This window comes from Nannobrachium achirus, assembly GCF_963921795.1.
Source record: "Nannobrachium achirus genome assembly, chromosome: 22".
Classification (NCBI taxonomy): domain Eukaryota; kingdom Metazoa; phylum Chordata; class Actinopteri; order Myctophiformes; family Myctophidae; genus Nannobrachium; species Nannobrachium achirus.
In genome coordinates, this window is record NC_137829.1 from 6555147 (window position 1) to 6580696 (window position 25550).

General features: G+C 43.2%; 1 protein-coding gene across 1 annotated transcript; it reads right to left on the reverse strand.

Moving 5' to 3' along the window:
• Positions 1-1636: 1636 nt before the first annotated feature.
• On the reverse strand, positions 1637-24907 carry ddx3xa (DEAD-box helicase 3 X-linked a). The gene is made up of 19 exons (XM_080752962.1): positions 24596-24907; positions 22318-22369; positions 22023-22070; positions 16077-16187; positions 15571-15691; positions 15207-15314; positions 11971-12070; positions 10372-10507; positions 9965-10062; positions 9774-9872; positions 9488-9648; positions 9152-9296; positions 8764-8908; positions 8301-8345; positions 5772-5953; positions 5259-5376; positions 5003-5156; positions 4779-4912; positions 1637-4622 (listed from the first exon to the last, which is right to left on the reverse strand). Exons 1-19 carry the CDS (start codon positions 24638-24640, stop codon positions 4525-4527), a joined length of 2100 nt encoding a protein of 699 aa, XP_080609088.1. The 5' UTR covers positions 24641-24907; the 3' UTR covers positions 1637-4524.
• Between the last annotated feature and the right edge of the window lie 643 nt (positions 24908-25550).

Below are 25550 nucleotides of genomic sequence, written 5' to 3' on the forward strand. Positions count from 1 at the left end.
ACATCCTGTTCAAACCTCCTCCGCTAACCGCTCCTACAACTGGCTTTGTGTGTGTGTATGTATGTCTGTCCCGCAAAGCTGGGCATTGACTAGTTTACTCTACTTAGTGGACGGTCTGAGCCCCCCACCACACGCTTAAACAAAATAACATTAGCGTCTATGAGCACTTTGTCACTTCCGCCACCCAAAAGTGTCATGGCGGCGTCCCATGGTGTGCCAACTTCCGGGTGTTGTCTGTTCCTGCCTAACCTTCCTTGGTTGAAGACTCCAAGTTCAACGTCACAGAGCTGAATAACACCCAAAGAGACTAATGCTCTGTTAAAGGGGTATTTCGGTCAAAAACGACTTTCCTACCTTTCAAATGATGATTCGGGAAGCTTCTGGGTTGATCCAGGTGTTGTTTGACCCATAGCAGCATTTTGTTCCATTTTCTATTTTCTCCCCTGCACCCCACGGCTCCAAAACGGCACCTTTTGGGTCGTTCCGTAATCCGGTTATTATTCTCGCTCAAAATTCACTTTTCTCGCTCGGTATCAGTCCCTCATACTGTTGTTAGCATATCCGAGCTACACCAGCTCCTGGTCGCCGCCATGTTTGTTTACAAAAAGCTCAACTCTGAACTCAGGCCAACTAGAGAAACACTGGGAAATCCGATCACGCGATACAAAACGGGATTTCCCAGTGTTTCTCTAGTTGGCCTGAGTTCAGAGTTGAGCTTTTTGTAAACAAACATGGCGGCGACCAGGAGCTGGTGTAGCTCGGATATGCTAACAACAGTATGAGGGACTGAGATCGAGCGAGAAAAGTGAATTTTGAGCGAGAATAATAACCGGATTACGGAACGACCCAAAAGGTGCCGTTTTGGAGCCGTGGGGTGCAGGGGAGAAAATCGAAAATGGAACAAAATGCTGCTATGGGTCAAACAACACCTGGATCAACCCAGAAGCTTCCCGAATCATCATTTGAAAGGTAGGAAAGTCGTTTTTGACCGAAATACCCCTTTAATGCAGTCCTCTGACCTGCGCGGCGGTAGTGAGTTGGCACTGTGATGGCAACGACGAATAGTGAAAAACTAGAAGAATGGAGTCTCCATCCGGTGGAATATTTTTCATTTCGCCCCAGAAATGTATTTTAAGCATGTGGTGGGGGGGGGGGCTTTCCAGGTTTGCCAAGCCGAGCGGAGGTAGAGGAACATAGCGTTAGGGAGAACTCCACAAACGCTATGGATCAGAGCAAGGCATTGACAAAGCTTTGCGGGACGTTTGATGAAATGAACTCAAGACACTGCTCACTCACACTGGGTGTGATTTTTCTAGACATTTGTTATGGCCTCCCCTTTTTGTAATTGTTTGCAGATTGAGTGCCTAACTCGATCAGAAGTGGTTACTTAAAGCCATTTATTTTAACGGCAGAAAGGGCAGAGCAACAATATCAGATTCACATTTGAGCTCCTGGCAAAATAAAACCATAGACACAGTTGGGTTTACAAATGAAATCTTTATTTTCAAAATAACAAATCTAAGCCAAATTTGATTTTGCTGCCTATCCACCATGCAGCCACATCAGAAGGCAACAGCTTGCCTGCTACATCAGTGTCCTTTGCACATCTATAGTAAACATGCTTGATTTTTCCGGATACTTTTGCATTCAAACTTTTATTTTGGTAAAATCATACAATAAATCGCACAGCTGAGTATTTCCCATGCAGTGCATTAGCCTCTAAGCTAGTACAGAAAGCAAAGTCTACATCTACAGAGCTCTGGGTTCTCCTTTCAAGCATGGAGCAAGTCTTGGGCAGAGCTCTGCGGAGCTCACTTCATCCCAACAGCAGCAGTACAGGGCTGCCATATAAATCACCAACGGAGACCTGCTCCATACTCAGGGAGAAATCAAGAGATACCATATATGCAAATGCAACAATAGAGAATAAACCACATGTTTGTTTCTTTTAAGATTGCCATGTGCCAGACATTCACTGGAGAAAAATAATTATCAGGTCAAATTAGAATAAAGAATCATAAACTTATGCACACACTTGGAGAATCCGAACACTTCTGCACTGATACGCTTAGGAAATTATTTGCTCTTTTGACAACTTTATTCCAAACCTTGGCATGTATTGTTCCAACCATTTCAAATTTGATGGCCAATTGGATATCTAATAGATGACTGGCCCTGAGGAGGCCTCGAAACAGCTGTGGATATTATTTACTGAGTCCAATGCGTCTTAAACATTAAAAAGCTCACACTACCCCGAAATATATAAATTTCACGCATACAGGTGACATTCAACATTCAAGTGCCAGTGTTTTTGTACTGTCTTTTGGTCAAGTTTCTGAAACTTCCAAAGAATCACTTTGAGGCTTACAAAAATAAATATTTGTCAAAAATGCTTAATAAATTACACAAAACTAGCAGCAAAAGTAGAATCTAGAAATCTGTGTGCAAATGGCTAAATTCCCCCAACTGCTAAATCCCCTGGTCCCAAATAAATCCTGGTCTAACGTTGAGAACCCTTCCCCTTTGTAAACAAGCTGCGTTTCTCACAATCTCCTCACACACAATATTTGGAAGCTTAAGGACACATATCCAAGACATCTATATAAAACTCTAGATGTGCAATAAAATAACTTCTGTAAAACTCGATGGGCACGACGTACAAGGGCCTACACACCTAAATCAAGTAGCACCATTCAATCTCAAAGTTCTCAACACTGTCAGTGCATCCGCTTTTAGTTCAATTTCTAAAAAAAGTTTTCAAGGCACAACACACCTGAGGAGAAACACCGAGCACTCAAGGTTGAAATGCCCAAATCCCTCCTCCTCTCATTGGCTGCTCCTCTTTTAGAGGAAAAGCCTGGTCTGGCTTAATTGAGCCAGAGCTTTTTTTTTATACAAGTCTGAGCAGATGAACCCCCAGAGGAGTTGACAGTACTTGTGTCCCCATAAGGAAGTGGACACTCTCGCCTATCTTTGGCCACCTCCACAGTTAGAATGTGCAGCAATAGAACCACAAAGCCACTGACAAAATGGTGCACTGTAAACTGCGCCCCACGCCTTACCCCCCCCACCCCCTCCCGTAACCCCAGTGGTCGGAGTGCTGATCTGCCCTGCTCCGACCTTTGCTGTTGAACTGATAGAAACCTCAGTGATCATCCTAATGTCTGTCTCTTAAAGATGAACCATGCCTCCAACGCAGCTTGAAAAGAGAAAACGTTTGTAATTAAGTTAAGCCTCAGTTCACGTCTTTTCTTCTTGACCAAAAAACAAAACACTAGCATGCGTAGAATACCGTATGGGCCTTGCGGTTAATGGTAGATCGGCAAACACTAACACCCCGCTATGGCCTCCCGATGCTGCCGATGCAGTGGTCCTTATGCGGCCATTTTGAACTTCACTTTCAACATGGCAGGCATTTTTTGTTTTGATACCTATTTGCAAAGAAACATTTCACAAAAATCAAAAAACTGACTTCAGTTTTTCAATTGTGCACGTATGCACTAAAAATGTCTCAAGTAAAAATAAAAACAAAAAACACCGCCCACTTAATATAGCTAGCACTTCGTTAACATACTAGCTGCCGTAACACTGTCGAGTCAATTGGGAAATGTGGAGTAACAAGTTCCAGCATCGATTATTCTCGTTTTAAACCTCAGCGAGTGTTGGCACTGAGCTTAATGACTTTGTTGATTAAGATCACAATAGGAATGGCTATTTCGAAGACTACCATGTCCATAAAAAGGAGCCTGTCCAGGATAGAGTGAGCGAAAAAACCAAAACAAACAAAAACCAAAACAAAAAAACAGTAAACAAACTCTTTTGTCCCTTAAGTTTAGATTATGGTTTCTTCACTGAGAATTGTACCAATGGAATCAGACATATTGATGGCTCCGTTAGCCGTTTTGACTGTAGAAAAGGCTACATGAAGTCCCTGCAATAAATTTGAAGTTCAAATGGAATCATGCCTCGCACGAGCCACAACACCCCAGTGTTTGCCAAGGTTTGATTAAGTACAAGCTGATTTTACATTACTAATGCTTTTCACCAAATAACAAAATAACAATACTACCAAATTCAGAGCTCTTGGCCAAGTTCATTTGGTGAAATGACAACATAGATTTCCTGTTTAAATTCAAAAGGCACAGTACATTAACATACAAGTGATCCTCAGGTTATTCAATTAGTTGTTGGTTTTCCCCCCAGAAAGACAAAAAAAAAAGTATAGTATTGTTTTACAATGAAAGTCCGAGGTTGCTATCGGACAACGCATGTCAGCATCCATGCTCACTCTCTATAATGAGGTGTGCGAAACTCTGCAGACTCCAGCGGCTTCGCGCGTGTATGTGACGTTCCTTTGCATCGCGCTGCACTTCTGTTTTGTAAGAAGTCATGGGCAGAGAATCAGGGTTGGTAATGTACTGTGTGTCAGTGAAGCTACACAGGGGTAGGGGGGATTGTTATTGTCTGGCTAAAGTTAACATGTGGTTTCCATGGGGTTGGCATAGCAACCTATTCCTATGGCGACTAGTTGCCCCACCAGTCTTGCCCCACACTTCCAGAGTGACTGTAGTTTCCACCGTAGCCATCATTGCTGTAGAAGTTGCTGCCACCGCCAAAGCCACCTGAGGAAAAAAAAAAGACAGAATTCACAAACCAGGAAGTGATGTGTCATAGAGCAGATAGAATGTTACATTACGATGCCCTTTTCTCTCTTTAGACAGCTAACTGAAATGCGTTAACATCATGTTTTCCGTTCGGAAATATGGTTTAAGTCTTACCTCCACCAAAGCCACGGTTTCCTCCATGGCCACCTGTGCTGCGTCCCCCACGTCCACTTCCACCTCCACCAAAGCTACTGGAACCTCCAGACGTCTGACGGTAGTCTCTGGCTCCGAAACCACCAGAGAACCTACTAAAACACACACAAAAAAGAAAACGTATAAATACATACCATTTCTCCAGGCAGTAAGTACAGAAATGTCCAACAGTAACAGGCGAGTACCTCTTTGAGCGCCCGCGGGTGGTGCACTTATGCTGGTGCTCGTAGGCGAGGCTCTCCAGCCAGGAGGGAACCTCCTGCTTAGCCTCAACCAGGATGTCCAGCAAATCTTTGGTTATGTTGCTGTTTTTGTCGTTAAAGAACGACGTGGCCAGACCTACAAACAATGATAGTGGGACAATTGTAATAAGAGTTTACCAGAAGCACAAAGAATTAGACACTTTACAAAGGAAAAAGGAAGAGAAAAAGTGTTCTTTACCAAGGTTGCCCACACGTCCCGTACGGCCGATACGGTGAACGTACTCCTCAATGTCACTGGGCAGGTCAAAGTTAATAACATGTTTCACATTGGAGATGTCCAGACCTCTGGCAGCCACCTAGACAAAGTTGGAATATTTCAAATCAATGTCTGGCCCTGGGACAAGAATGGGAACACAGACTAGGGCTGTCACGATTATGACATTTTACATGACGCTTAATTGTCACTCAAATAATTGCGATTAACGATTTAATTGTTGTTTTTGTTGTTGATAATTACATTTACAATTACAAAAGAACATCGATAGTGGAAATAGCTGATCTACAAGCCGATCTACAGCCGAGCTTGTAGATCAGCTATTTCCACCATTTTTTTTTTATATATGATCATTTTTCAACATGGAAACGATTATGACAGTTGTGAAAAATAATCGCGATTATGTCAAATAATTGAGTTTAGACGATTATGTAATAATTGTGACAGCCCTATCAGACATGTGTGTGGGTTACATACAGCTGTGGCCACCAGGATGGGGCAACGTCCAGAGCGGAACTGAGCAAGAGCCTCCTCTCGGTCTCTCTGGGAGCGGTCTCCATGGATACTGGTGCAGGCGTAGCCCTCCCGGTAGAGGAAGTCCTCCAGGGCGTCTGCGCCCTTCTTGGTTTCCACGAACACCAACGTCAGGGAGTCTTTGCCTGCAGGCAGGCAGAGAGAGGAAGAGTGAAGGGGCAGAAAACCCTATGCAAGTGCGAACAGATTGAGAAGCAGCCCACAGCACTGCAAATGCTGCTTGTTTGATTACATTATTGCATACAAGAGATGGAAGCAGGAACATAAAATTGTCTTCATAATAGAATGCCAGCTGCTGTGAGCCCATGGAGAAAAGGAATAAAATGGCAACTGAAAATGCAGACAGTGGGTGCAAAAGAAGCTTTGCACTGACTGACAACCATTAACCTTACTTCCACAACTCTAAAAATACTAACATATAGCCAATATTTGCATATAGAAACGTACCCACACATGACATCTTTTGAGATACTCATTTCATTAAATATATGGTTAAAGACATTTACATTAACCCATTTAGGCCTAGGATTATTGAATGCTTTAACCAGTGAAAAATAGCAGATATACAAGCTCACAACGCGGCACCGAGTGCCGCGCTGCGAGCTTGTAGATCTGCTATTTTTGAGAAAGTCGTGAAAATGTGTGCAAATCTTTGAATATATGTATTTTCAAAGCGAACGTTTGTAACTCAAATTTTGCTTCTGGGGGGTCCCTGGAACTAAATATTTTGAGATGGGGGTCCGTGGCCAAATAAATATCATTTTGGGGGTCCTTCACATGAAAAGTTTTGAGAACCACTGACAGTCTCTCAAGAACAGACTAACTGAGGTCCAGTTAAGTGAAAAGGACCTTTTCTTTGACGATGGCTGGCCAGATTGCTGACATAGAGACACAGGTTTTTCAAAAAAATCTTAGAAGGATTCAAAAGACACTTATAGAATCGGGTCAAAATTATAATTTTCACGATTTTTCAAAAATAGCAGTTCTACAAGCTTGCAGCGCGGCACTCGGTGCCGCGCTGTGAGCTTGTATATCTGCTATTTTTCAATAGTTAAAGCATAAAATAATGAAACACAAAATGTGTACCCGTTCTGAATGGGTTAATGGCCATCAGAAAAAAAAGAGAAGATGGGAGAGCAGAGGTGGGGTAGGATCAGCCATTCCAGGTCAAATAGATTGCTCTCAGTTAGCCCTTCAAACTTAGTCAAAGCACCTCTGTGATCCCAGCCCAAAACAATGTACATCTCCCAATACATTACAAAGTGGAGGATTATACACGAGTCCAATAGTGTAATTATTGCTGTAAGCTAGTAATTGGTTGAGACCCGTTAGCCCTGGGGGTCGCACTTTGAGTGGCCGTGTTGAAAAGCCCGGTTTTGACATGGGGAAATTATGCATGGCAAACACTGACACAAAACTAGCCATCTCCAGCGGTCCATCACCATGGTGATAACTAATGAGTGCTTTAGCCAGGCTGCCCATATCATTCATTATACATAAAAAGGTTGCGCGAGTATCCATCCAAATAAAAGAAAACAAATCTAATTTCCTTGCGAGTAAGAGATCACAACCTTACGGTAACATGAATTAAGTGATGTCAAATGGAGACATCCCAAGCAACTAATATGAAAATCAATTTAGTTTGGTCTTTTGATTTAATAGTTTTCCTGGACTTTTAAATACCGGTAGTTATGTGGTCCAAGTGGATCTACACTGTTTGATGGGAGTATCCCGTTTACAGAGAACAAGCAATATCCGTGCCAATATCCAATCTGTCACAGCCATCTGACTCATGGAAACCAGGTCTCTGTTTCTATGGGCAACCAACCAATGTGTCTATGATGAGCCAGCAGAAGAAAATGTTGATGTTGAAAATCTTCCCATGCAGGAAAGCTGCACTAACAAGGTCCCCTCTTTTTCAAAGGGGTAATGATCAGGATCATTCCAATGCAATCCCAGATTGCTACGTCACTTAATGTATGGCTTTAGTGTTACAGCTTAATCTTTCAAGCCAGACAACTATTCCACAATCTAACGCTACATCCAAACACACCTCCTGAAAGCCTTGAAATGGAAGCTGTCATCTTCTAATCATTTCCGTTCAGATAAATATAGATTAAAAAAAAAGACTACTCTGATTCACGCAACTGCAAAGGCTAAACGAGAGTGAGGCGAGGTGGGAGGCGGACACCCGTCTTTGCATTTTCAGCACCTCGATGCACAGAAGTCTGACGGAAGTGTTTGAAAATTGTGTGAGTCACCAGTGAGTCTGTCTGAAGAGACTAGTAACCGCTGGTTCTACGTCCCAATACCGCAAATGAGAAGGGAGAGGGGACAAAACAAAAACTGAGCAGGCATTTCAGTTGGGGAGCAGGGGGTGGTGGGTGGGTAGGGAGGGATCAAGGAGTGAGTTGTGGAATGTGATGTTTCTGGCTTGTGGGTCAGACTTAAGTACAGTATGCTCATACTTACCAGGCTTCTCTGGGGTCTCTGCCACACTTTCCTCACTGGGAATGACTAAGATAAAACCAAACCGTCCAGTAAACTTTAGGGTGCTTAATACAACTGTAACACCCTTAAAACACGCCTCAAATGAGAAGCAACCCCTTAAAAACACGACCCAAATGAGAAGCAACCCCTTAAAGCACGACCCAAATGAGAAGCAATCCCTTAAGAACACGACCCAAATGAGAAGAAATCCCCTTAAAAAACATGGTTTTGTTTGAATGCCTGGCTGCTATCCACTAAACAAGGATTACCACATTTATATTTTGGTTATGTCTAGTAAACAGGACAGCTCTTTGCTGTTGGGTTCTAATCAATACACTTATTTACAGGAATGTAGACATGTATATTTTAGCTTAGGACACACTGACCAACACTGGATTACAGGTTAAGACGGGGTCTTTATTTGTTTTCTTGTCATTTGTCTCACCTGTGGCATTTAGAAGGTCCAAAAGGAAGGACCTCTTATCACTGTCCTCCACCCAGACCACCTTCTGGGTGATATTTTCAGAAGTGGAGCCAACACGACCCACAGCCAGGAAAATGTAGTCCTCAAGGAAATCACGTGCCAAGAGCTAAGTCAAACAAAATTAAGATATTCAATTAATGTGAAAGAAATTGTTAATTCTATATACAAGAACAAATACTGGCCTACTCGGAAACAGTGCAAGACGGGAATGCATGTCTGTCTGACTGCCTGATCATTTTCTGCCCATAGTATATGGAGATACCTGATGTCATGCCCATATGGATTGGTTCTCAAGATAAGATAGATCATTTATATGATTATTATTTGGATTATAGGATTATCTATGTACCTGGATCTCCTTGGGGAAGGTGGCACTGAACATCATGGTCTGACGAATGCCTTTAGGTGGCATTGTATCCTGCTCCACGATACGTCGGATTTGGGGCTCAAAGCCCATGTCCAACATACGGTCAGCCTCATCCAGCACAAGGTAGCTGCAGGGAATTACACACATACAACATATTAAGACCCTGAGACAGGAGTACATATTAAATTGCGCAGGTATAATGTAGACCTAAAATAAACGCCAAACTAATGGCCTAACTAGCCCCAGACAGATATGTCCAAGGGTTTTGGCTCGTCTCCTGGCAGCATAAACGCATTTTGATGAAACGTCTATACTCACTTGCAGTAATCCAAACCGATCTTGCCCCTCTCCATCATGTCCACCAGACGCCCGGGTGTAGCCACCAGCAGGTGGCAGCCCCTCTCCAGGTCCCTAATCTGTTGGCCTATATCAGCGCCACCATACACCACACAGGGACGGACCTTAGAGCGATAGGCAAACTAAAGAGCGGGGAAGGAAAATAAACACACTTAGGCTTTAAACTTTACACCCTTAATGATGACAAATTGCATGTGTATGTTTGTGCATAGTGTCTACTGTCAGACAGCAGTATACTATAGCTTACCTTTCTCGCCTCATCGTAGATCTGCAAGGCCAACTCTCTGGTAGGAGCCAGAACCAGGGAGATGGGGTATTGCTTACGGCGTCCATACTTTCCATTCTCCTGGAGATTGAGAGCAAATTGTGTTAAAACAATACAATTTGAAGCCAAATAAATGGATAATAATGTGTATGATAACTGATTTATTTCCGTACATGACCACTGTTCTTTGCCGCCGCAGCGGCTTCTCCAGGCCCATCAGTGTAGATCTGACTCAGCACTGGTAGCAGGAACGCTGCAGTCTTGCCAGAGCCTGAAATACAGAAGGAAATGAGCATGGAGTCCATTAACTATTCAAACACCACCTTAAAATATTAAACTAACAAATAATTACTAAAGGCACAGGAATGGTTCCAACAACTCTCCATACAGTGTGTATAGAAAAACTAGAGGCTGATATTAATGCTGTGTCTACAAGACTGACCCGGACAGTCAAGCAATGAATCCATGCCAAATTTACTATAGCAGGGGAATTAATACCAAGTGAAAGATCATGAATGTGAAAAGAGACTTTCATGTATCAGGTATACAACAATAAAGCATCATGTTTACAATAACTCACCAGTCTGGGCACAAGCCATCAGGTCTCTCTTAGACTTGATGATGGGGATGGCATGTTTCTGGACCGGAGTGGGCCGAGTGTACTTTGTCAGATTTATGTTGCCCATGACGATCTCCCCCATGTCCAAATCATGGAACTAAATCAGAAACACCAGTATAACAGACTTGTTATTCCATGTCAGTGTTTACCCTACATGCACCCAATACTACTGCTGAAATAAGACAGTTGCTGTTGTTTTTTTATTTCTAATTTAAAAAATCAAACCTCGGTTCGAAGTGGAGCGGTGAATTTGAGCAGCTGTACCCTATGTGAGTGAGTGAGTGAGTGTAAACTGTGCCTGTGAGTGAGTGGTGAGTGTGCCTGGCCTGCACAAAACAGCGCCCCTCCTTTAAGTGTGTGTGGCCACTCAAGGTATTGCCAGACTACGGACGGACGGACACAGCCAGCCAGCCAGCCACATACCCACGGATATACCTGTTCATTGGGAGCGCTTTCACCGCTCCAAAAAAGGAAAGAGCTCTGCTTCAACACCTGTAAGTAAGATGATGTACTTACAGGTATTGAAGCAGAGCCTGTAAGTAAGCAGAGTTAAAGAAACAAAAGATTATACTATTTTGTGTTCGATAAAATTATTTTCAGAAATCTTGAGACAATTCATATAACAGATCTGCACTGCTCATTAATGTACTTGTAGCCGGGGACCCACAAGCCCAAAAGCTCAAGGAATAGGGTAGGACATGTGATTTTCTGCCGTACTTTTTATTTCTGTTTTATCTATTAGTTTCAATAGTTTGGTCATTAAGGTCCACAGAATGAGAGGCCTGCTCTGCCGGAAACATCGTGAAAAAAAGTTATGGCCATTTGTATATTCACTGTCCCATTGACTCCACTAGAAATATTTTAAAAATAAAATAAATGTGCTTTAAGTAGCATGTGAGGGGTCAAACTAGGGGTTCTTCATGATTCTGAATCCATTTCAAGCATTTGTTTTGCATGAAAAACATTCCTTGGGTTAACTTTCAGCAGCCCAAAACTGTGAAAAGTGGAAAAAAGGTGATGACTCATCACTTTTCACAGTTTTGGGGGCCGAAATCTAGCCCAAGGAATGTTTTTCATGCAAAACAAATGCTTGCAATGGATTCAGGATCATAAAAAAAAAACCAGTTTGACCCCTCACATGCTAATTAAAGCAGACTTTTTTTCCTTTTAAATATGTGGAGTCAATGGGACAGTGAATATAGAAATGGCCATAACTTTTTTTTGCGATGTTTCCGGCAGAGCAGGCCTCTCATTCTGTGGACCTTAATGACCAAACTAATAAATAAAACAGAAATAAAAAGTACGGCAGAAGATCACATGTCCCCTCCCATTCTGGTGAATGGGTCCCTGGCTATTGGGCCTCAAGAGCCCTTCTGGATCAAACCCACCAAGGAATAAAGCGATCAATTTGTTTAAAATACCATTGTTTTGTGGTTTTGTTACGGGATTGTTTTTGTTTTATGTTTGTAAAAACAATATGTTTGATGTTCTCTGTTAAAAAAGAAAAAAACTCAATAAATATATTGTTAAAAAAAAGAAAGAAGAAGTGTGTAGACTTACACTTTCTATGTGAGGCGGGCAGTTGTTTCCAGTGGCCTCCACAGGAATGTCATCATAATTGTCAAAGTTAATCCCACTGTTGCTTCCGGAGAACAGCTCACTGGAGGAAGAAAATAAATATTAAGATTAAGATTTGGGTCAAAGAAAAAAGGTTCCATTTCATTCTTTCTGACCGACAGAGGGAGGTTTTTCCAACACCTGGATAGGTTGAGACGTTATACCAAATTAGTCACGTCGCCACCTGGGGGGCGTAGGTGCCCGTCGCCCAGCACTCCGCCTTCATCTTCTCCCCTTTGAAGGCGCAGGTCGGTTTGACGACTAGCCTATGCTTGGAGCCTCGTAATCGGTCAGAGTTACGATTCACGCCATTTCTTAAAGCTGTGTGCCTGCTACTCGCTACTGCTATTCAAGATACTGCGAGTACTTAAAATGTTACTGTGTGTACTTATAATCAATAAGCATTAATAGATAATGTGTTTATTTGGAATGGATCCCCATTAGCTGCCGCCTGAACATCCCTGGGGTCCAAGACAAAAAAAAAAGAAAACACTAGCTTGAGCGATTCTTGCTCTTTCGCTACAGCTACATAATCGGTAGTATTAATATGTCACTAATACTATGCTGCTGTTGCCCATGGATTATTGCAAAAATTGCAGAGTCCCTCTGGCCCCAAAGAGGAGGTCCATTACTTGCTCTCATCATGTCCCGACTTGGGTGCCTGACGCAGGCTATGGCTATGAATGTTTTGGGTCCAACTGCAACTGCATACTGCTGGCAGAAAGATCAACTGCGTTGGCTGTGATTGTGGCCGATTTGCCTCCCACATGGATGTCAGGGTTTGAAGAACTCTAGGCCACTGCGTTGCTCCCTGCTGCTGCTGTCAGCCTGTCACTGCTGTTTCAGAGCTGCCATTCCAGGTGAGAGCAACCAAACAGGGTTGCTCTAGCTGTTGCAGCAGTTTCAGAGACCCTTTCGTTGATAGGTTCTCATAGGCCGGGAGTATTTCTCAGGTGCATTCAACAACCATCTTCATTGTACACCCTCTGTGCTGTACATCATGAGCTTCAGCATGTGGGCCAGTACCAGAGCCACCTAACGAGAACCTTGTGAATGTCAGCCATGGGGAATACAGCCAACGGCCTAGACCCAATGCTAGTGGTTGATGGAAACATTTCAAACAGGACTTGCAGCATAGTGCACAGGTGAACAGAAAGTTCAGTTCAACTGTTTTCCCTCTGCATCGATATTGGCGACGGGTACCAATATCGAATTTGGAAGCTTGCGCAGGGGTTGACACTAAAGTCTCAGAGGCACGACAGGTCATGTTCTATTTGCCAAAAAGGTCATGCCCAATTGCCCGAAAAGTATCGAATCGTCCATTATAAAATGATAGGTCAGATTTCAATTACCGTTCAATTTAACACTTATTTTGTTTAGCTATATGATTGAATATGACATGGGTTCACACCTATTTTATATTTTTAAGTTTAGCAAAAGTGAAAACAGCACATTATAGGTTAACAGGGCTCTTATTTTACATTCCACAGACAAGAAGAAGCTCTGGCTCAAGCTTGGAATTTCAGCCCGAGCCCGATGGGTCGGCGCGGCGTGGGCTGGCCGTATATATGACGGGCTTTGGATTGGGTCGGTCTTTTTTAATCTTGTAGGCAAGCACAGGGCGGTATCATGATGTCTCTGTGACTGTGTAAACTGCGCGCTCATAACTCTATGGCTGCACCGCTGCGCAACTTGACAGTTGAGCGTTGTGTGACTGTGCTGTGTGTGGCTGACTGATGTGGCGTGTGAATGCATGCACTGGTCGAGCAGAGCGGAGGACATCGTTGAAACAGTCCAGACACTTCTGTATCCTAATACCTGTAATCATAATAGACCTTGTGTGAAAGTTGTAGCTATGATAACCTACCTGTGCGCCTGCTGCCTGATTTAGCGGCAGCCGTCAGCTGTGTTTTCCAGCGAGGCTTTTTGATTGATTGATTGAAGAATTAGGCTCCTAAGTTTATTTGTTCCATAATTAGGACGGAACTTGCTACAATGTCTTTTATATATATATATATATATAAAGACAGTTGGAAAAGGACTCCGTTCTTAACAAATCACCAAATGAGAAAAAAGGCTGCTGCAGCAATTACGCTCGTTTATAATGTCTCCAATTGTCAATTATGTATCGGGCTTTGGGTCGGTCCCGGGCTGAAGTTCTGTCGGGCTGGGTTGGGCCGGGCTAACTTTTTTAGGTAAGCTCTAGCTCTGGCCACGTTCAGGTGTTTAGACGGATATCTTGTGTTTATAGACAGTTCAGTCCCCGCTCAAACAAGCACATGCCCAGTCGGGCAACCTGAAAGTGAACTCCACCTGCCCAAAAGTTTTATTTACCTGCCGGGGGCAGGTGGGCAAGTCACCAAGGTCATAAAGTGACTTTGTTGGAACCTTAGTTAAGTGTGCCTGCCATGCAATGGCAAAACAATTATTGTAATCCGCCATACTTAATGATAATAATAATAATAATGATCCCACACATTTCGGCATGTAATAACTGCCGCACAATTTACGCCACCCCCGCATTATATACATCAAAACGTGCGGCTCGGCCGGGAACGGTGTGCTATTACTTTTCTTTCCGATCCGCGTTACCATAGCGACGCAATTCGGAAAAAACGACACCCAAAAACCCCATTCACTTTGAATGGGGGACTCATTCAAAGTGAAAACAGAAACTTCGTCGCCACATTACTCTGGCATACTTTTGCCTAGCAACGTGACTTCAACCTTAAAACACTCACTCGACTTTGGACTTTTTCCGGCCAATAGGGATGAGCTATAATTGATTAAGCCCCGCCCCCTCTGGATTCATATTAGCTGGGCTTTAAACAGTCATAACTGTTGTTCACAGCATGGTACCCTCTTGAAACTTGGTGTCTGGACTTAAACGGCCAATAGGAACATATTACTTAAGCCCTGCCCCCTCTTAAGCCCCACCCCCATCTGATTGGCCGAAACTTTATTTGGCTATAACTCATCAACCCTTTGTCGTACAAACGTGTGGGTGGTGTCATTTGACATGTGTCAGAGTTACACAAGGTTGCACACACTCAGCGAGCTGCAGGCACACTTAAAATTTCGTAGAAATTTTCTTTTCTAGTTAGATTTGTTACTCGATAATTATATACTATTATAAGTATACACTATACACATATTTTCCTGATGAGCATTGGCCTTACTTTTCCTGGCGTTCATTGGAAGGAGTGGGTTTGGACCAATCCTCTTCATCTCTGGAGTCCTCGACCCAGCGGCTGTTTCCTCCACCACCAAAGCCCCCACGCTGGTAACTACAACGCAAATAAACACAGCCAGTGTCAACAAGCGGTACATTTTTTTTTTAAATCAACAGATGTTAATTCAGATGTATTTTTTGACTTTTTGGGTCTTTATTGTTAATACATTAGTAGGTTGACAGGAAATGGGAGGAGAGAGAAGGAGAGTGACACATAGCAACAACTGTCGGGATCAGGACACGAAACTGCTGCCTAGGTGCCCGGATCGCTATACCAGCCGCCCGGGCCGGTAACCACAATCTTGACTCACCTTCCTCTGCTACTTGTCCCGCGGTCATTGAAGGCAGACTTGCCCCTATCGTTTCGTCCCCCAAAGCTGTTATAGGCAGCATCCCTGTTAGCTCCTCCCCAGCCACCGTCTCCTCCAAACGCTGGTATGGAACAGAGAGAGACGCTCAACGATACAGCAAAAGAAAAAGCCAGACCCAAATTACTCTTCTTACCTATGACAGCATCGCTGTTCCCTTCTGAGCAGAACAGCTTCACTTTTGTTCAAATCATCCAACGGTTATTTCGTCTTAGCCGACAGGCAGCAATTAGGGAACTATCAGTGTAAATAAATTATCTAAACTACCCTCAAGTACAAAAATATCTAGTGGGGGTGGGGGTAAAAGAAGCCATTGTCCATCTAAATCTATGCTACTTCTATGGCTACAGTTACAAATAGAGTGGCACAAAACGCCTCCCCACCTGCATTTTGCATTGGCTGATTAAACGAGCCGCTGCCCCCGTTACCACCGTAGCTGCCACGCCCACCTCTATCATTGCGAGGGGGTCCACCACGCCCTCCGAAGCCCCCATTCGTGCGGTTGTCGTGGAACCCGTTCACAAATCCATTGCTGCGTCCTCCGTCAAATCCGGGTGAGTCTTTGGAGAGAGGAGAGAACATAATGAAAAGGGGAGAAGAGTTGTACGGGAGTGTAGAGCCGTTCATCTGGTGTGTCAGAAAGGGATACTTTATTGCTCTCAGGGCCAGGTTTAAAATGTTTTTTTTTTGTTATTATTATTATTATTATTGGTTGGCTAGTGGCTACACACAACTCTAGAATAATAATAAAAAAAAAAGCTAAAGCCTAGCAGAATGATGAGGCTCCTTCCCTGTCAGGAAACAATTGTGTCACTACTACTGATTCACAAGAACACTATCAACACTGATGCCTCATGTTCTCAAGGGATAGCTTTCCTTGCAAATGAAGAAATTCTGTCTAATCCACACACACAATCTGAGGCCATGGCTACACAGAGCTGGATATTTCATATATCCTGGTTTTTCAGATATCCACATAGAAAAATATCTAGGTCCACACGGAGCTGGATATTTCATATATCCCGGTTTTTCAGATATCCACATAGAAAAATATCTAGGTCCACACGACAAAGATATCTAGGTCTAACAAGCACACACAGAGTAAAGTCTTCAGAGATATCCGGGTTCCCTGTCTACACGGATCCAGTGAATCGGATATTTTTCAATGTCTTCACTTATTTATCCGGTTTAAAAAATATCCAGCTTCGCAGCCGAAATATCCAGCTTCATGTGGCTGCAAGCCCCAACAGCACAAAAAAAATTCTAGCTTCAGAAATATCCAGCTCTGTGTAGCTATGGCCTAAGACACACACACATGAAAAAAACGCAAATCTAATTCCCTTAAAACAAGTCACCATTCAATCCCTTCGGCCTGGCGGAGACAACGGTGGCCGAGACCATTTCCGCCCCCGTCCCTCCGTCTGTGAGCAGCTAATCTCCTAAACCATTGGACGTCTTGACGCGCAACTCCGCATGCACACTCCCTGGAGGCCATATAAAAGCTTTCGGCCCCAAATCTGTAATAGCACTACCAGGACAATGATTTGGTCAAAACACATTTTATATTACTCCAACAGATTTTGTCCAACAGCACGCAAATTGGTACACACTATCTCTACGGTCATGTGATCAAGACGGACATGTCTGATTTTTCATATTCCATCCTGATTGGCCAAGATTAGCTTCCAAAGTTTGCAGGAGTGACCCGTTTTGAACAAAATACCTTAAATCATGAAAGCAGTGTCCATTTTCCATCAAACTTTGCACACACATTCCCACTAGGCCATGGAAGAAATGTCACCTAAATTATTCAAATCAGCCTCATGGTGGCGCTATAACAGGCACATTCACGTTTTGGCCAATTGCTTGTGAACTTTCAAGTTATAAAAAAATATTGTTTTCACTTGATTACACAAATCCCCAAATAAGCCAAGCCCATTTCCACCTGGATTCCAAACCTTGCCGGACCACAATAAGCTACCTGGGCTGGCGGTGACTTGTGCTCCAAGGAGCACATTTTTCTAGTTTTATACTTGTGGAAATGTCTGCCCCAAAAGACTAATCAGGCTATGCCCCTGACTTCTCTGCCTTAGAGGGACAATTACCACAACGATCTGCCCAGCTCTGCACACTGGCTGTATCATCGTTCCCATCATTGGCCACACCGTTATCAGCATGGGCTGAGGAAGAGGCTGGTAGGGGAACAATAGACAGTTAGCATCACCAAGGTGAGGCTTGCCTAGTAACTGAGACTATGCCATAGCAGCATCAGGGGACATTCCCAGGCAAACAGATCTAGGCTCAGTTGTGCCTGAATGCTTGTGTTAGAGGATGGGACCAGGCAGGCATGATAAGGCTGTTCTCAGGTCTGTGATAAGATCCAATGTGTACCTGTGGGCCAACAGGTAGGTGCATGCAGTGCAGTGCTGACTGCACATGCACACACAGAGGAAAACAACACCTTGTAACTTGTTTTAACAGGCACACACAACCCAAAATGCTAGATGTTAGACAAACAATGGCAGCCAAGTCCAAATCTATTTAGCTCATTCAGTATGCTATTAATGTACACTATGCACTAAGGGAAGTGCTGGTACCTGCATTTGAAATATGCAGAGAGACACAAAAATGAGTCACATAAGTCATTCCAGTATCACTGACCACAGTTCACAGCTTCTGCTCGTTAGAATCTACAGATGATTCTAGTCAAAAAGGGCTAGTTCTATTACCTGACTTTCGCCAGATGGTGGCAGCATTGCGTTGCATTGCTTTACCATCTGGGCTCGGTCCGCCAGCGTTGATAACACTCGTAAAGTCCCGGGCCGGACCAATCAGCGGCAGCTATGGGCGGGCTCTGAGCGGCTCTGAGCCAATAGAGTGACGTTGCCTGAGTGCATGACGTTGCCTGTCTGCAACGTCATGCAGACAGGCCAATATGAGTGGTTGGAGTTGGCACTCCCAGACTGTGATAGAAACGGCCACATCCAATCACCTGCTACAGAAATTAAAAAAATGGCCCGCCCCTTACATAGAGTCTGGCCGAGAGATCCCAGATGTAAGGCAGAGCGTTACGCACTGCTGCAACTATCTGGCGAAAGTCAGGTTACTAGTTCTATACAGGCACATGAAATCAAGCATTTCCATATCACTCTGGTTTTATGCCAGATTCCTTCCAATGAGGAGTTTTGTTCAAAATAATCTCCAGCCTCAACTTTGACATGTCCTATATGTTTAACAGTATGCATATGCCATGGGCAGATAGAAGGGTGGTTCAGATTGTAACCTGATTAAGTGTCCAGAAAAGCCTGTGCTGGCATATGATACAACCTGGTAACAGTTGTAAAACGGTGCTGTCAATTTCCACATTTCTTAATTAGATAAAATGTCCGATTTGATCAATTATTTCCACAAATTTGTGTTCAGAAGTGTCCAACTGCAGATATTGTGACTCACTGTCATTAGTAAGACAGCCATACTATTGGTGCAATGCAGAATCTTCAAAGCACCATCACCATGCATCACAAGCAACTAGAAATGCAAGCTTCAACTATGACTGCATTAGAACAAACTTCCCATGGTTCTTTTTCAACAAGTAGCCAGCACAAAGCATTTTGTCTATGCACTCATTTAGGCCTGGCCATTTCTATATACTAGGATGAACTGAATTGGTGGCATGCAGGTACATTAAGGTATACCACATCTGTTTGGCCAGCCCCCACTGTAGGCATGGTAAAAGGCAAGCTCCTGAGAGGCCAGTCTTGGGTAACCTAAGTGAAGGTAAGGAAGCAAGCTATAAAATTGGTTGTGATTGACTAATGCAGTATGGGTGTTGAGGTTGACTAATAAATGTTTTACCGGTCCTACAGTCATCCCATCCAGGAGTATTGTTATGTCTATGCTCACGCTCTGCCTGCCATGGCTGTGGGTACTGTTTAGAAGAAACTTCAGAAACATGAAACATTTATTTTTCGTATGAAAAATCTTTCCTGCTGCATACAATTAATTCATATTCAATTGTCAAAGAGTCCCCAGTCTCCTCCAAAAATCAAGTTGTAAATGCATATTAAAACTACATGCGTCAGTAATTACTGGCTAATTTTAAGTGGCCTTGATAATATATTCTCCTTTTTTGTGATGCCTTTATCATTTTAACATGACACTCTGGTAACTCTTACATTCAACTGTATGTTACTTCACTTTGTGCAAGCATACCAGCAAAGATAAGCTCATTAATTAACCATGAGACGATTTTCAAACTCAAGTGTAAAGTTTGTAATATAGACTAGCCCTCTCCCTCTTCACACTGGCTTTGCTGGTGTGTAAATGGCTATTTCATGCATTTGGGAATGCAGGATGCCCTCAGCGAAAGCAGACAGAAGGGACTTACAGAAGTTTACTGGTGCCACAGAATAACCGCACTGTCTACCAGCGGAATAACCATTTCCTGCTGTGGAATAAGAAAACAGCAAAACGGAGAAAAAGTCAAGTGTGTAATGGCACAAAGACAGTCAGTAGTACCATGATTTCTGCAAATTGAGGTTTATGGCCTAAACTTGTGAGTATGCATGATATCTCATGCATCTCACTTTAATGCTGATGAGAGAAGCAAAACTAGGTGTACAACGCACACAACAACTAAGACTGGTGGTTTAATGATTTTGGTTAGAGCAACATCGGGGACGGGCCTCCATTCCGAAACACCACCATTCCGAAACCCCACCATTCCGAAACACCAGCATTCCGAAACACCACCATTCCGAAACCCCACCATTCCGAAATTTAAATTATTTTAACTTTCACCCACCTCCACCCACTTTACCTCACCCACGTTCACCCCCCCACCCACCTCCAACCACTTTCCCCCTCCTCCACTCACTTCCTCCCTCCTCCACCCACTTTCACTCACCTCCACCCACCCACCTCCACCAACTTTAACCCACCCACCTCTACCCAATTTCACACACCTCCACCCACTTTTACCCCCCCCCCCCCCCCCCCAACCACCTCTACCCACTTTCACCCAACTCCACCTACTTTCTCCCACATCCACCCACTTTGGCCCCCCCACCTCCACCCACTTCCGAGGGACAGGAAAGTGGGTGGAGTTGGTTAAAAGTGGGTGGGCCTGGGTGAAAGTGGGTGGAGGTTGGGGGAAAGTGAATAGAGCTGGGTGAAAGTAGGTGGAGGTTGATGGAGTGGATGGAGGTGGGTGAAATTGAGCGGAGGTAGGTGGGGGTGGCTGAAACTGGTTGGATGTGGGTGAAAATGTGTGGAGGTGGGTGGGGATGGGTGAAAATGGTTGGAGGTGGGGAAAATGGGTGGATGTGAGTGAAAGTAGGTGGAGGTGTGTGGAGGTGGGTGAAAGCGGGTGGAGATGGGTGGGGTGGGTGGAGGGATCTGGATGGAGGTAGGTGAAAGTTAGTGGAGGTGGGTGGGGCTGGGTGAAACTTGGTGGATGTGGGTACAGGTGGGGGTGGAGGTTGGTGGGGTGGATGGAGGTGGGTGGGTGGGGTAGGTGAAAGTGGGTAGAGGTGGGTGGAAGTGGGTGGAGTTGGGTGAAATTGGGTGGAGGTTGAGAGTGGGTGGGGGTGGGTGGAGGTGGGTGAAAGTGGGTGGAGGTTGGTGGGGGTGGATGGAGGTGGGTGAAAATGAAACTGCATATTCGGAATGGTGGTGTTTCTGATTTTCGGAATGGTGGGGTCTTATAGAACAATGGGAAACCCCACCATTCCGAATAATGGAAGTCAATCTTCGGAATGGTGGGGTTTCGGAATAGAGGTGTGTACCCAGCAACATCCTACCACTTCTTGTCCTCTCATTCTAGCCATCCTAACTGCCACTCTGAAATGAATTAAGTCCACATCTCCCAAGACCCAGAGAGAAATCCAATGAAATTGAAGCCAACAAATGTTGGCCAACTTCCATAATTGAATTTGTGATGAACTGAATGTGAGCAACAAGGCCATATCCGGTTCAAGCCTATAAACCACTTGGCACAGGTTAACCACTTAACCTGTGCTAATAATGCACACTATTATGTTTAGGCACAAAATTCAAGTGGCTTACGTTCCATGTCTCACACTCATACAATTTACTAATTTGGCAGTCTTTAGCTCAAGTAGCAGCAAAGGCAGTGAATCATCCAAACCGTGCCAATACACTTCCATTTGCAAGGATAATGTATTGAGCAAAACAAACAAAAATGTACAACATTTTCCTGACTTGGTCTTACATCTGAAGGAGGAATGTCTGAGCATTCATCCAAGTAAGAAACTAATAAATGTCACATCAGAATTGTGTTGCATTATTGCTACTGTGCTTCACTGTAGAGAGAATAGAAAGCCAGAAGTGAACCAAGTGTGGCTAACTGGCAAGATACTAGAGATAAAGCTCACCATTTTTGGAAGCCTCTTTGTTCCTCAAGTGAGGTGGAATGTAACGCCCTGGGTTGAGAAAAGAAAATACATTTTGCATTAGCCACAACTATTGTGTGTGTACAGGAAAAAAGGACTCATTGCAGGATAAAATAGAATATAACAAGAATAATCCATCAAGCTCAAATTAGATATAATGTTCTGTTTGACAGAACATTCAAGTATGGAGCAAAATGTGACAAATATTTGCTGGGCATATTTTATCAATTTATTCCATTTATATCCATTGTAAAGCAAAGACTGGTTCAATACTTACTGCCTGTGCCTCCGCCCTGTCCGTCAGCAGAGTTCAAGTCTAGGACAGCAAGCTAGGAAAAAGGAGCCATATTAGAAGGCGTTAATTTCTTTCTAGTTGTAATGTGTAGATTCAGAATGAAGACCACGTAAACACAAAATATTAAACATTGACGTTCAAATGGCTGGTTAAAATGGTTGTCTTTCAGCTAAACGTATTTCTACCCCCGGTTCCAATCATAATTGGCTTTAGTAGGATCTCGGGTCAAATCAACCATCACAGATGAATAGGCTTTCGCTGTCTCCATCAAGTAACCAGTGGTGTAAAGTAACTAAGTACATCTACTTAGGTTTTGAGGTACTTTTACTTTAGTGGAGTATTTCCAATTTTCAGTCATTTTACTTCTGCTCCACCACATTTCAAATATTGTACTTTAACTCCACTGCAATTGTTTGAAAACTTTAGTTACTAGTTACTTTGTAGATTGATTATTACTACAACATACATTAACCACTTCAGCCACATTTCGGCCATTTTAAAATAGCCAATCTACAAGCTCACAATGCGTCGCATGCCATTTTCGAACGATTTTTATACATTTGAAAACTCCAAGGGACAGTCTGCATTATGAGTACTTATACCTTTGGTACTTTAAGTACATTTTGATGCCAAAACTTTTACTCAAGTACATTTAGAATTCTGGACTTTTACTTGCAACATTGCAGTATTGATACTTTTACTTAGTACAACATTTGAGTACTTTTTCCACCACTGCAATAACTATTACATGTAATCACGTGCCACCCATCTTCTGCTATACAAGACTTGAGAACGAGTACAAACAAAATTGTTCACATCGACGGAAAAATATCAACCAGCGAGCAAAACATGAACCGACATAGCATTTGAAAAAATATATGTATACCGGTATATATACACACACAAATATATTACTTCTTGTCTCCAGGCATGGTGCCAAAGAGGAACTAAATTCGACGGTTTTTTTCCGACGTTTTTTTCCTGCGCCACGTTTCATGCTCATAGGGGCCTACCGGCCTAGTATCAGAATATACCCAGGATAAGCCATCAACGTCATAAACAGTCGGAAGTTAGTGTACTCGCTTCATGAGGCCCTGGCGGACTCGAAACGTTACGCCAGTGGAGTCCGGGGACCCCCAGGGGTCATTGATTGTGTTCCAGGGGGTCCCTAGCTCAATGATAGTTAGGCACCAAATGGGTCATTGATTGAGTTCCAGGGGGTCCCTAGCTCAATGATAGTTAGGCACCAAATGGACCCTTATAGGTATGTAACTCAAAGAGTGTACAAATGGAACCAAATGGACTCCCGAGTCAAATTATCAACATTGATTTTGAGCTGTAAAAGCATCCCTGATGGGGGGTACCTGGCATATCTTTACAAATGGGGGTCCGCGGGATGGTAAGGGTCAACTATAGGGGGTATTCTACATGCCCTGGTGGACTCGATCGAGGCATAAGTTTCGAGGGCCTGAGTTCTTCCGCGTGAGGGTTACGTCACTGACGAATCCTTAGTAGTTGCGTCTGTATTTTAAGGCCTAGCTATGCTAAACGAATGCCGGCCGGTATCCGTTCCAAATGCTCACAAACGTGGGTCAACCACTGCGTTTAGTATACATGAGAACACGAGACACCATCAAAGTGATCAAAGTAACATCAACGTCTCTGTGGGATTGACCGTTATTAAAGTGAAACGAAATCAAATCATATCACGTTATTGTTTTGTCGACCTAATTATTATCTGGCAAACCGGCTATATAATGAGCTCCGCCATCACAAGCTTTTCGACGGCGACACAACCAAGAACAAACCTCCACCATTTTACCAGTTTACCATGAAAGATTCATTTAAAACCTGACGTCGGGTGACAATACATACATTTTTAATTTAAACCAAGATCCAAGATCAATTCTAAAAATGTCTAAATTCTAACAGTTTTCTTTCTTGAAAAAACTATGTTTCTATAGCTCATGTCACGGCACTCGGTGCGCTGAGCTTGCAGATGTGCTATTTTTCAATAGCTTAAGTTTAAAATAAAGGTTAAAGGGCCTCTTTTGTCGAATTAAATGCTCGTGGCCGTGGGACTAAAGCATTAAGCCGTTAGCTTAATAGCCACCACGGATAGCATAGCGGCTTAGCAGCTAGCAAAGCCTCACGACACAAATTCACCCGACATAATTTCTTCCGCTGTTTCAAATCAAGTTATTTTAACTATTATTCCGAGTCCAACAGTAAAAGAATACATTGGAATAAAAGTTCTTACCTGCTGGTCTAGACCGTGTACATTATCGACGACCACATGACTCATAACTAAAGAGAATAGTGGGGGGATTATTTTCTGAAGAGAAAGGGATTTTTCTTTGTTAGCACGACCCAGTTAGCCAGAAAAAAATAAAATAAAAATAAAAACGAAAACGCGGGTTTTACGTTAACAATCGGTTGTGTTAAGTTACGTTTTACTTGTATAAATAAATTAAACAAATCTTGCTGTTCGTTAATAAATTATCCTTTCGGAGTTTCCCAAATGAAAGATTTTCGTGTCGAGCCGTTGAGCTGAATCCCCCTTCTGGCTGTCTTGACCGTAGTGGAATGAAAGACTCAACGCCAGGTTACCGCGAGATAACCAACACCACACTACAAGTTCCAGGGCAAATATCGCGATAGGTCCGTTTTGCTAGGCCAGCCTCTCACAGTGCACCTCGACACCTTTCAGGCCATTGAGGCCAACACAGAAAATACAAGGACTTTGCAGCTGTTAGTACTAGTTTAACTGTAACTGTTATGTTGTTGTTGAACCCAACATCATGTTTACATGTCATGACACATGGCCAAAATGGACAAAGCTCTAAATGATAATATAACAGGTAAATCCTAAAACATGACTTTTTTTTAGGCCTGGCTGTAGATTTGAGAAAACAAAAACATATAAATGATAAAATATACTGTATGCCAAATTCATAATGGAATAAGGGATTTGTCACAGTGAGTGAACTGTCTAGAGCAGTGGTTCTCATACCACTGCTGTCAAGGACCCCCAAATTGATAATTAGGCTCCAGAGTCCAGGACCTGATTTGAAAATATGTTGTGCCAGTGACCCCCAGAGAATATTTTTGTTATTAGATTAGTTTTTAGCACATAATTACTACTGTCTGAATAGTCATTCTTATAACCTCTTCTGGCCTGTCTAATAATACAGAAATTATATTGTTCCTTATTT